At 34.6% G+C, this 12,370-nt stretch overlaps 1 protein-coding gene and 1 long non-coding RNA gene across 4 annotated transcripts in view; one reads left to right on the forward strand and one right to left on the reverse strand.

Annotated features, from left to right (window-relative positions):
- LOC138916268 (uncharacterized) overlaps window positions 1-10,880 on the reverse strand; it is a 48,438-nt gene extending 37,558 nt beyond the window's left edge. Inside the window, exon 1 of the long non-coding RNA XR_011423286.1 lies at window positions 10,713-10,880. This is a non-coding gene — a long non-coding RNA (uncharacterized lncRNA). The remainder of the gene's footprint in view (window positions 1-10,712) is intronic.
- Window positions 1-12,370, forward strand: part of VMP1 (vacuole membrane protein 1) — a 125,487-nt gene that overhangs the window by 91,236 nt on the left and 21,881 nt on the right. For all 3 annotated transcript variants that reach the window (XM_070227522.1, XM_070227524.1, XM_070227523.1), the window contains 2 exons: window positions 3,594-3,674; window positions 7,255-7,371. In XM_070227522.1, the coding sequence (XP_070083623.1) occupies window positions 3,594-3,674; window positions 7,255-7,371 (198 nt within the window). The remainder of the gene's footprint in view (window positions 1-3,593; window positions 3,675-7,254; window positions 7,372-12,370) is intronic.

Raw genomic sequence — 12,370 nt, forward strand, 5'->3', positions numbered from 1 at the left:
ACATACTAATTTGTTAAATTTTTTCTTGAAAATATTGTTTGTTATTGGTGCACTTTTTTTCTTGGCTTATTTATTTTATTTCATGGCCTGAAAAGAATAGAAAATTTTGTTTGAAATGGTTCTTTTAAACTTGAGTAAAAGAGTGGTGTTTTTGCTGGTGTTGGGTGTATGTATGTGTATATGTATTTAAATTGGGTTTATTGTCAAATAATATACCTACAATACAATTCTCTCTATTTTAAAAGCAAGTGAAAAATCTAAATATTTTAATGCCTAGACAACGTTACTTTAAAATCAGCATGATCAGAGAGAGGTATCAAATTAATGCTAATAATGGAAAAATATTGAAGTTGTTAAAAAAAATAAATAACTTTTAAAACTATAGAGCAACAAACAAGGAAGGTACAGTTACATTTAACATGTAGAACGTTTTAGACAATAAGAGAATGTTTTCAATAAAATTATGTTAAACTTTCAAAGCTGTATCAGTAGGTTTTGAATATATGGCTTTACAAGTGAAATAAGTTTAGAATAAAAACAATAAAATATAGTTGTGTTTATGAAATCTAAACATGAGTGATTTTGCTATTGTAAAATATTATAGATTTGGTGCAAATACCAATACAATGCTTCCCTGAATTTGTTTTCATTACACCGGCAAGGAAAAACATCAAGAAAATACTCTCTCAAGCTGCATATTCTGCTACTGTTGGTTTCTTTTAATGAAAACAACTGTGCAGACTTTGTATTAGTTTAATTGAAATAAATGTTTGTGGATTGTTTAATATATAAATGTAATTTTAATTCCGAGAATATTGTGAAAGATCTGGAAAATAAATTATAGGAACTGAAAGTAGCGTGGTCACTGTGTGTGTTAAACACATAATGAGATTTATGAAATCCATTTTCAGTAGATGACTTTCAGTCTTTTTAAAAGTAAAACTCTCCATTAAAAAGGCTCTTAACTTGTTTTCCTGTAAGACATGCCAGGTAAAAATTAATTTTAAAAAAAAGGTAATGGGAGGGTTCTGCTTCACTTATTTGGATAGAATACTCTTTACCCCCAAAAGAAGATTCTTGAAGCAGCCTTAAGGATAATTGATGATGGGCACCCAGGCATATGAAAGAACAAGGAGTCTCTTTTCCTTTGTTCTTGTCTAATTTCTGTTAAATAAAGACATTTTGCCTCAAAGGGATAAAATGGCTCCTTACTTTCAGGATGTTTTTAAAAACATGATTCCTTGAACTTCTGCAGGCTTAAATATTTTTATTGTTTTGTATATTAGATGATCTACATGATGTTTAATCATTTTCTTTCTATAAACCTATTGGTATAATCATACCTCTTTTCCTATTTAAATGTGTGTATGTGTCTCTATTAGAAAAATACCATCAGTTTAAATAATAGCACTTTCATAGTCACTTGGTTTAAATCAATATGAGATTGTAAAGCCTTGAAGTTAGGATGAAAAACAGCAGGACACCAAACCTTCTAAATACAACACTGATGATCTTGAGTATACCATTTTATGCAAAAAAACTAATTTTCTATAATTTGTATATTGAGGACTACATAAATGCTATGATAGAAAAATGCTCCCACATATGTCTGATTTGGAAAATACATCTATAGAAAGTATTGACTTTAAAATAAAATTTGTATAGGCTTTTTTTCTTTGTTTTACTTTTTCTTAGCAATTGAGTACCTTCTTACCTCTCATTAAAGTGGATTTGCTATGAAGATAACAAGGGCTGTAAAGGAAGGCATTTTCTTGAATTTATATTTTTTAACTCTTGGGCTATATTAATTAAAATTTCATAACTAGTTTATAATCTTACAGTATCATTTGATATTTTAAAACTCAAAACGTTTCTATTATGGCTTACCAGTTTTTATTTAGTGTTTCTAATGAATTATAAATTTAGTAATTTAGGGATTAATTGTGTAAGTTGCTCAAAATAAATGGAAGTGTAATTTGTTTTAAAATAAGTTATATACTAAAATTCATTTCATTATATATTCTTAAATGGGTTTTAAATCAATAAAATCAATATTTCACTTAATGCAATAGATGTCAATTTGAGAAAAAAATTAAATCTTCAGTTAGAAATCTGGGTAAAAATGGAAAGTGCTCTTTGCTGTAGTAGTTCAGTTGTTTAAAAAGAGTAAATCTAATATAATTAACTTACTAAAAAAAGTAAGCCTAATCCCCAAAAGAAAAATTCTCTCTTTGGAAATAAATCATAAAATTACAAAATTGCATTCTAGAATTTAGTTAATGATTAACTTTGGGAGCCTATGTATTTAAGCTTGAAAGTGTTTCTATTGACCACTGATATCTTTTAAGATATACCTTATTGGCTTAATTCCTTTGACTTTCTCACCATCCTCAGCAAGTAAGTAGGAGGAAGGTTTGTGTTTTTTTAATTTCAGTATTTACTGTTGTAGTAATTTGACAGGGCTATTCTACATAGTATTATTTGTTAAAGTGTTGTTGTTTTTTAAGTAGGAATATACAGCTTCTGTTATGGATTGGAGAAGTGCTTTAAACTCTGTTCCTATTCTATGAAGGAACCTTCTTTTGTATTTTGACCTTTCTGTAAGATTGTTGCCTATTAGAGTATTGAACTGAAGAGAGAGGAAGAGGTTCTATGATATGAAAGTTTTTAAAAAGACATTCATACATTAGATAATATTTTTATCATATCATTTATTTTCATTGAAATTTTATTTGGAGTATATACCATTTCAAAACCAGAAAAGAATTAGAGTCAAATTTCAGATTGGTACTTTTAAGAAAAAATAGACACGTAAATATAATTATAGCACCAACATGCTGGAAGAAGAAAATCATGAAAATAAAATAGCCAACCAAATGCATGTTTCAGCATAGGAGGTGGCCTAGTGAGATGAAAAGTGCACTGATTTCAGAATCTGAAGAATCTGCTCTGTACCCCAGGATTATTGAAAAGCTCAAGTAAATGTTTGTGAAAACATTTTACGAAACTAGCACAAGCTGTACAGATGTAGAATGTTATTTTGCTTTTTGGGATAATGAATGCTTAGTTATTGCCACATAACTGGGTTGTTTTGTTGTTTTTTTTTTTTCATCTTCTGGCTAGTGACTAGCAGAGGTGTCTTCATTGGCTGTCTTGGAAAATCCTATGATTTCCTACCCCAATATTAATCAGGGAATAAATCTGGCAAGTTGTGGAAGGAAAGATAAAGAGATAGATGTGCTAGGCCAATATTTCCAAAAGAATGATTTGGTTCATGACTAGTTTACAGCATTTAGTTCATCCCTAGATAATCCAGAGAGAATCCAGAAAATAAAGTAAGAATGTCCTGGCTTATTCTTGAAAGATGGTAAAAGTTTATCTTTAAGGATGTAATTAATGTTCTGTCAAGATTTTATTTGCATGTTTTCCAGTGCACCCTTCTGTGATTTTTTTTTTAAATCATTTATCTTATTCATTAAATGGATCAATGCTCTCAGACTGTGGGACATTTAATATTATAAACTCTATAAAAAGCCATCTTTCCTTCTTTCTTGTACTTTTCATTAATGTTTTGATATCCTCCTTTTATGCAGGACTTTGCCTCCCGGGCTAAACTGGCGGTTCAAAACCTAGTACAGAAAGTTGGATTTTTCGGAATTTTGGCCTGTGCTTCAGTAAGTGAATTGTATTAAAAGTGAGAAATTCCAATAAATGGTAGATTTATATTTTGATCCAGTTTGTTTTTAAAGATACATGCCTGAATGAACAAAAATGCTATCACTTTTAATGGGTATGTAATTTTATTAATCTTTCATCTTATGCATCAGATGAATTATTTTCTGTTGGATAGGTTCATATCTTGTTTATTGACTTTTAAGTATTTCATCATTCCATGATGACTTCAGACCTAAATGGCTTGATTCAATAAAAACAGAAGAGACAAAATCTGTCCTTCCCATGAAGAATTTATAATGAAGTGGATTTAACCAAATAACAATGACTTCATTCTTTTCAGAGTTACAGATAGGCAGTCTTTTTCCAGTTTCAAGCATTAGTTATAAGGAAGAATTCGTATAAAACCTGTCTTAAGTGACATTAACACCTAGCTAGGTAAGTGAAACATCTGTGGCAAAATTAAGGACATCTTTGGCTACAGTGAACTAAGAAGCCATTTATGTCAAAAACTTCGTTAATTTCTCAAATTGCAGATTTGTGAAACTCACGTTCCTTGGTGAGTTAGTGTTTATGCCAGTTCTTTTCTAATATAATAGACTTATATTTGAAATGGAGCATTTTGATCAGTTTTCTTTGGTAGCCTGTACACAATTGTTGTTAGTTCACTGGTAGATTTGGCCAGAATAACTAGGTGCACCTAGTTAGACATGATAAAAAAGCTGCAATTATAAGGAAAATTCACAAGATTATTGTCCACTGACACAGAGCTACTTTATCCATTATGTACTAGAACATGAATACATACATCTTTGAGTACTCCCTTTCCCCTCATTTCTAACGTGATGTCAACATTCTAGAGATATTCTGAAATATGCATGTGCTGAATTAGTGTCTTTTAACCCTGACAATGCTAGAAATTTTCATAATTAACCTTATTGATCCCAACTATTTGAGCAATAGATATGTTGTAGTGTGATATATACTGGAAAGAGAATTGGCTTTGGAGCCCGGCTTACTTAGGTTCCTAAACCAGTTTTGCCTCTTATTAGCTCTGTAACCTCAATCGAGTTACTCTCTTTGAGCTCTAGTTTTCTAATTTTTAAAATGGGGCAATAAGACGCTCATTGCAAAGGCTGATGGGTTAAAGGTAATACATGTGAACTAACACAGTGCCTACAACATAAATGCTCAGCCGTTCTTTATTGTTATTCATTAGCTTTGTATCAACCATTGAATGCTTGGAATAAAGACTTGAAAGGTATATTCCCTTTCCTTCAAGGTCCTGAAGTCTAGTGAGGAAGACAGTTGAAATATAATGAGAGTAAAAAAGGTACTGTGGAAGCCCAGCAGAATGGGATTAAGCTGAGAGGCCTAATGGATACTAATGTCCTTAGCTTAGAGGCTAAGAGAACAAGTGTGGAAGCCACATTGCCTGGGTTGAAACTCTGCTCTGCTGCCGTTTATACTGAACAAATTGCTTAACCTAGCTGTCTCATTTTTCTTATCTGTAAAATGGGTATAATGATATCGTATAGCATTTTGAGGGGGATTGAGTTAATGATGTAGAAACCTTAGCAAAGTATCTAACAAGTGAAAGCATTCAATAAAAGTTAGCTTTCATTATTCCTGAGGAAAGAACAAGTACCTTTGATTTATTAAAGCAGAAATTATTTATTCTTTGGCACTCATCTATGCCTGTATCCTAACTGCTAAAAGTCCATTTCTACACTATCTGGTCTTCTTTATATTTGACTAGGAATAGTCAATATTTAACACAAATTGATATGTCAATTTGGGCCTATGGGAACTTTTTTCTAGGAAATTTTTAATACTTACATTTCTATATACTTGATTTAAGGTAAAATATATAAACTAAAATACACAAAACTAGTTGAGGGAAAAATCTCAAGGCTACTTAATAGTTTTTTTAATTCTAATCTTCTTTTCTGTGTATTTAGTTAGCACTTTAAAAAAAGAGTACATAACATTCACATGTAACAGCAAATTCATCGAGTGTGCTCTTCTGAGAGTATCCGACATATGTATGCAGAGGTGTCCAGCATGTCAACATATTCTAATTTTTAGCTACTCTGATTTACGTATCTTATACACTCTAATTTCTATTTCAACGTGAAGTGGAGCCCGATAATAAAAGAAAACAATTAAAATTGTAATTCATGGAGTTTTGAGGGTCACATGAGAAAATATAAGAAATGACGGATGTAAGCCTGTGCAAATGATGTTGTTATTACATGGTTGTAAGACAGATGAAATTGCATAAAGCATTTGAATTTGGATGAGAAAAACAAGACTGAGTTACTGAATCTAATTCTTTTGTTACTAACAAAAGAATCCTTGAATTCTAATTTAGTCATAGCATTGTTTTTAAAAGAACACATGTGACAAATATTTTTTAAACAACTAAGCTTTTCTTTGACAGTTCAAAAACAAAATCACATAAATCAATTGGTTTATAAATGGTTTGACCAATAGCTACAAGGATAGAGTACTTGTATGGGGGAAAAATGGACGACGTGCTCAAAAACAGCTTGTAGTTTTTTTGCATTTTTATATGAAATTGTCTTCTAGCATTCTTGAAATGTGGGGATGTTTGGAAAAGGTATTTGTTGTGAATCACTTCTTTGTCTCAGATAGCATTCAAAACATCTGAATCTGAGCTCTCACTTTCCACACTTGATTTTCTAAAATATATCTCATTGCTCCATGGCCTTGGGTTCTCGTAAAATAAAATACAAATAATGTTTTATGTTGAGAAATAAAAGTATATTCACCTATAAATGTATTTGAGAATGTACAAGAATGTTTGCTATAGATATGAGCACTTTCTAGATAAAGTTCTTACTTCAGGCTAAAGATTTTAGAACACTAGTAATTACTGAAATAATGAAGGGTTTTTCTTCATTTATACCTTACCTTAGAAAACAGCTACCAAGTGGCCAAGTATCTACTGAATGGGATTAAATTCCTGTGGATCCATTGGCTTTATCCACTTCTAATGTGATGGGAAAAGTATATTAAGGGGGCATTAGACATAAGTAATATAAGGAAAAGGACAGTTGAGTTTGCTTTGAACAGATTGAACAACAGCCTGACATGAATATGAGACCCTAACTTACAGACACATTAGAATACTTGCCTAGGGGCTGGCGGGGTGGGGCGGTGGTTAAGTGCACACGTTCCACTTCGCTGGCCAGGGATTCACCAGTTCAGATCCCGGGTGCAGACATGGTACCTCTTGGCACGCCATGCTGTAGTAGGCGTCCCGCATGTAAAGTAGAGGAAGATGGGCACGGATGTTAGCTCAGGGCTAGTCTTCCTCAGAAAAAAAGAGGAGGATTGGCAGCAGTTAGCTCAGGGCTAATCTTCCTCAAAAAAAAAAAAAAAAAAAAAACTTGCCTAAACTTCTGAACAGTCTAGTACTGATCAGGGAGCTCATAGCTCTCATTGCAGTGTAAGCAAGGCTTAAAGTGGAATTCTACATACCTATAGGGGGTAAAATTAAACTGTTCTTCAGATTATATATGAAGTCCCATTTTAATTAATTTATTTATTTTACAGATTCCAAATCCTCTATTTGATCTGGCTGGAATAACATGTGGACACTTTCTTGTACCTTTTTGGACTTTCTTTGGTGCAACCCTGATTGGAAAAGCAATAATTAAAATGCACATCCAGGTAATTATACCTTCTGATTCCCTGCTTAATGATAGTGACCCTATTAAAAGGCACTGAAATATATTTCCCTTGCTCGTTCCAAAGCGAATTGTTAAGATTTTGGTTCTGCTTCTTTTGACTGGTAGTTTGCTTAGGTATTCAATCATGGAACATCATTTGGAACGTAGTAAATTTGGGGCAGGTTTTTCCTGTCCCTGCTGGAAAATTGTGCCCTTTTGTTATTTTTTCCTTGTTTTCTTTCTTTCCTTCTTTCTTCCTCTCTTCCTCTCTTTATTTATTTCACTTTTTGCCTTGTAAAACTGTTTGTTTAAGACTTTTATCAACAAAAGGAGTGTTCCTGTACAGGAAAATGTACATCATTTTCATATTCCAAAACTGTTATATCTTTACTGACCATGAGCCGAGACAGTATCGCGTTTCACTAATTCTACTTTTCTTTCACACACTCTATATAATACTTCCTCTCAAGGCACCAATCTATTTTACAGAAAAGCAGCCAGATGTTAGTGTGGGAGAGAATGGGGAAGAAGAGGGGTCTCTGAAGAGGCGAAGAGATGTGGGTTGTGGTTAGAGAAGTGAGAAACTGCTAGTCTTCAGAGCCACTGTTAACAAAATCTTTAGGATAGGTATGTGTGTGTGTATATGAATAGAGGAGAGAAAAGAGGCTAAGAACTTAAATGAGGTGAAATGGATATGTGCTTCTAGGACTGTGATATGAATTGTTTCCTTCTAAGGGCAAAGCTCACTAGAATAAAATAAAATTAACCTGGAAAGGATTTCTTAATCAGTGAGGTTTGCAACAAAGAGGCATTCACCAAAGGAAAGGCAAGAACAGTGAGTAATGTCTATGCCCTGGTATGATTCCTTAATAATTAAAAGCATGTCTATCCCCCAAGTTTCTTTGTAACACTTTTCTACCTCCAGTTCTTAGAAGAGAAAGAAACAGGAAAACTTCAGCTGCTTCTATGTGTCCAGTTTCTTTCTTTCTTTTTTTTAAATTTTTTTGGTGAGGAAGATTGGCCCTGAGCTAACATCTGCTGCCAATCCTCCTCTTTTTGCTGAGTAAGATTGACCCTGAGCTAACATCCATGCCCAGCTTCCTCTACTTTATATGTGGGATGCCTGCCACAGCATGGCTTGACAAGTGGTGCTTGGGTCTGCCAGGATCCAAACTGGCGAACCCCGGGCCAGCAAGGAAGAACGTGCAAACTTAACCACTGTGCCCCGAGGCTGGCCCCGATGGTTTTTTCTTTAATCTTTTCTAGTTCTTTCTAGGGGAAGAAGGAATCTATCATTTAGCTTTTTGGAGTCCTTTGAAAGTATTAATATCTAAGGAAAAATAACAGATTATTTTAATGCCCTTTGTAACAGCAACTTCTCTGGGAATCCATAAACTTTATGAATCCTGCTTTAAAGATTTTATTTTTCCTTTTTCTCCCCAAAGCCCCCCGGTACATAGTTGTGTATTTTTAGTTGTGGGTCCTTCTAGTTGTGGCATGTGGGATTCCACCTCAGCGTGGCCTGATAAGTGGTGCCATGTCCGAGCCCAGGATCCAAACTGGCGAAACCCTGGGCCGCCAAAGCGGAACGCACGAACTTAACCACTCAGCCGCAGGGCCAGCCCCTGAATCCTGCTTTATGTAGTAACTTTCTATAAATTACAGTAAAATTTGTTATGCTAAAAGTACTGCACAGTGATAAAGTATGCAATTTATTAGACCTTTCATTACAGAATATTCAAAAATATTATATTTTTTAAACATTCTCAGTGGATTTTTTTCAAGTTATAATAATGATTAGTTTTTTTTTTTTTTTTAAAGATTTTATTTTTTCCTTTTTCTCCCCAAAGCCCCCCCGGTACATAGTTGTGTATTCTTCGTTGTGGGTTCTTCTAGTTGTGGCATGTGGGACGCTGCCTCAGCGTGGTCTGATGAGCAGTGCCATGTCCGCACCCAGGATTCGAACTAACGAACCACTGGGCCGCCTGCAGCGGAGCGCGCGAACTCAACCACTCGGCCACGGGGCCAGCCCCATGATTAGTTTTTTTATGTAGTATTTCACACTCAAAGCACTTAGTGTATGTCGTCTGATTTAATTATTATAATCCTAGGATAGAGAAGGTACTACTCCCATTTTGTAATTGTCAAACTTAGGGAGGTTAATAAGTGATAGCTGCCTAAGAGAGTAAGTGACAGCTGGGATCTGAACCCATCTTTCAGCTTCAAGCTACTTCTTTCCATTTTTTTGCATTGCCTTCTTAACTATTAATTACTTAGATGATTAAGGAAACTGAATTGTTTAATGCTTGCTGTTTATCAGTACCTGTGCCAAGCAGTTCACATTGCTTATCTCAGAACAATCCTGTGAGATGGTTATTATCTATATTTCATAGATAGGGGAACTGAATGTTAGAGAAGATAAAATACATGCCTAAGACCCTGGAATTCAAACCAAGCTCTATATAGCCAAAGCTTATTCCCTGTATCTGTGTGGAAGAAAAAAGAAAGCTGAAATCCATCTATGTTTCTAAAAGGAAAGAATCTGAGTTCCTTCACTAAACTGAGACCATGGGATATGTTTGCTATGTTCCATTGTATCAGAGGGACATACTTTCTAAAGGCATGTCACTTGATGTACATCCAGATCTAGCTCAGGGCCACAAACATTTTTCCTTCCTTGGGTAAGCAATATTAGTGAGTAATATAAACATTTTAACTATTTCTGAAATAACAGGGGAAACCCCACACACAGATTTTTTTCTGTAATCTAATGGTAAATCTGTCTCCTCTTCTAGTTCTCTTTTCTTTTTCCTCAGCTTTAAAACTAGACAACCTTTTTTGATAAATATTTTTATTGATAGCTTTCTATTAAACTTAACCTTTATTCTGATTTCAAATCAGCGCACCTAATAATGTTAGATCAAGATTTCCCTTCCACTGGACAAGTTCAAGTCCTCTGCCTGTAAAAGGACCCTTAGAAACATTGCCTTCCTCCCAAATAATGAAGAAAATGAGAAATCAACATACTCATGTATAATATTTCACGTACCATATAATTTACTTATCCTGTGTCTTGTTTATTGCCTCTCTATCTTCCCATCCACCACCACACACACACATACAGAAATGTAACCTCCCTGAGGACAGAGAGATTTGTCTCTTGGCTCAGTGAGGTATTCTAGTGCCAAGAACAGCATCTGGCATGTAGTAGGCACTCAGTAAATATTTAATAAATGAATCTAAGATTCTTCTTTCGTTGAAGGAAAGATAGTTTCTTTGTTCATTCTGGCACCATTAGTTCCCTGCACCCATATCTTCTGTTCTTCCTAGCCTACCCTTTACCTTGTTTGCTCTGTGCACATGGTCGAGTGAGCTGGCTGGTGGTCTGCGCCTTTTGTTTGCTTGGTAGAATCCCCACTCAGACCTCCATCTTGAATGATTCTAAGACATATGTTCTTAAATGTCTGACACATTTATGTCTTGCCCAGCACAGTGAATTTTCAAGCTGTTACATATGAAAGGAAAGTCCTTTGTTTTCAAGCAATGAAATTGTGCAATTATCTGGGCATTGGCTTATTTTGAATGTTAGGAAATGATGGTGGGGAAAGCTCATGGTGGCGAAATCACTGAGAGGCAAAACCATTAGCTGTTTCTTGGTAAAGATTTATAGCTCCAATTAACTGGCTTTTAGTATGGATACTAGCAAGACCCCCATATATTAATGTTTTTCTCCCTAAATGATCTGTAATCATTGTCTTATTAGCTTCATACACCATTTGTGTAACATTATTTATAAAATCGTCATCCATCTTGTAACTGTTTGACATCTAAATGTGCTTACTTTTTTCATGAGATAGGTGTGTATCTTTTTTAAACTAATAGATGCATAAACAAACACCGAAAAGGACTATGAACTTTTTTTACCCCAGTCTTATTTCCTTACACAAAACCAACTGTGCAGCTGCCTATGTCTCTGTTAACACTAGGACATTGATTAAGAAAAGGTTTTTGCCTAATTAGTCTTCTACGTGAATATAAGCTTGAGATTCGTAATGGGTGAATAAGAAGACTATTGTCATCTGGTTACATAGGCTAAAGTTATTATTTAACAAACAATAACAAAGCACTAAAGAGCTTGTTATCAGGAATTTGGAGAGAGAATCTAGAATTACTTATGTTAAATCAGAGAAGTATTATCAATCCTTTAAGCTAAACTTTCGTAGCATTTTTTTTTTTTTAAGATTGGCACCTGAGCTAACAACTGTTGCCAATCTTTTTCTTCTTCTTCTTCTTCTTCCCCCCAAAGTCTTCCAGTACCTAGTTGTATATTCTAGTTGTGCCGCCTCAGCATGGCCTGATGAGCGGTGCCATGTCCGCGCCCAGGATCTGAACTGGCGAAACCCTGGGCCGCCAAAGGGGAACATGTGAACTTAACCACTCAGCCACGGGGCCAGCCTCTCATATTATCTTCTTAAATCTCTAATTAATCATACTTATGTGCCTTTTGCTTTCTCTGAACTTCTGTAACACATTGTTTTTACCACTAATGGCATTTACAGTTTTATCTTTTTATCTATATATATTTTTTGTACTCAACCATCTTTCTTCCATGTATTGAAAAACTTGTAAATTTCTTTAGGGCATTGAAGAAATATCTTTGCCATATTTGTGTTCTCTGAAAACTCTTAATAATGCCTTGTATTATCCATAGTAAGTACTTTTTGTAACATTCGTTGAATTGAATTGAGAATGTTTGCTACCTGTTGGCCATAAAGGCATCTTTACTTGTAAGTAAGGGAAGGAATCAACATTTTTAATTAATGGAGACGATCACAATAACACCAAATTGAAAATGACCCAGGTCCGGGGTCAGCTCAGTGGCGCAGTGGTTAAGTGCACACGTTCCGCTTCTCAGCGGCCTAGGGTTCGCTGGTTCGGATCCTGGGTGCAGACACGGTACCTCTTGGCATGCCATGCTGTGGCAGCCGTCCCACATCTAA

Source organism: Equus caballus, chromosome 11 (genome assembly GCF_041296265.1).
Source record: "Equus caballus isolate H_3958 breed thoroughbred chromosome 11, TB-T2T, whole genome shotgun sequence".
In the NCBI taxonomy this organism is placed as follows: domain Eukaryota; kingdom Metazoa; phylum Chordata; class Mammalia; order Perissodactyla; family Equidae; genus Equus; species Equus caballus.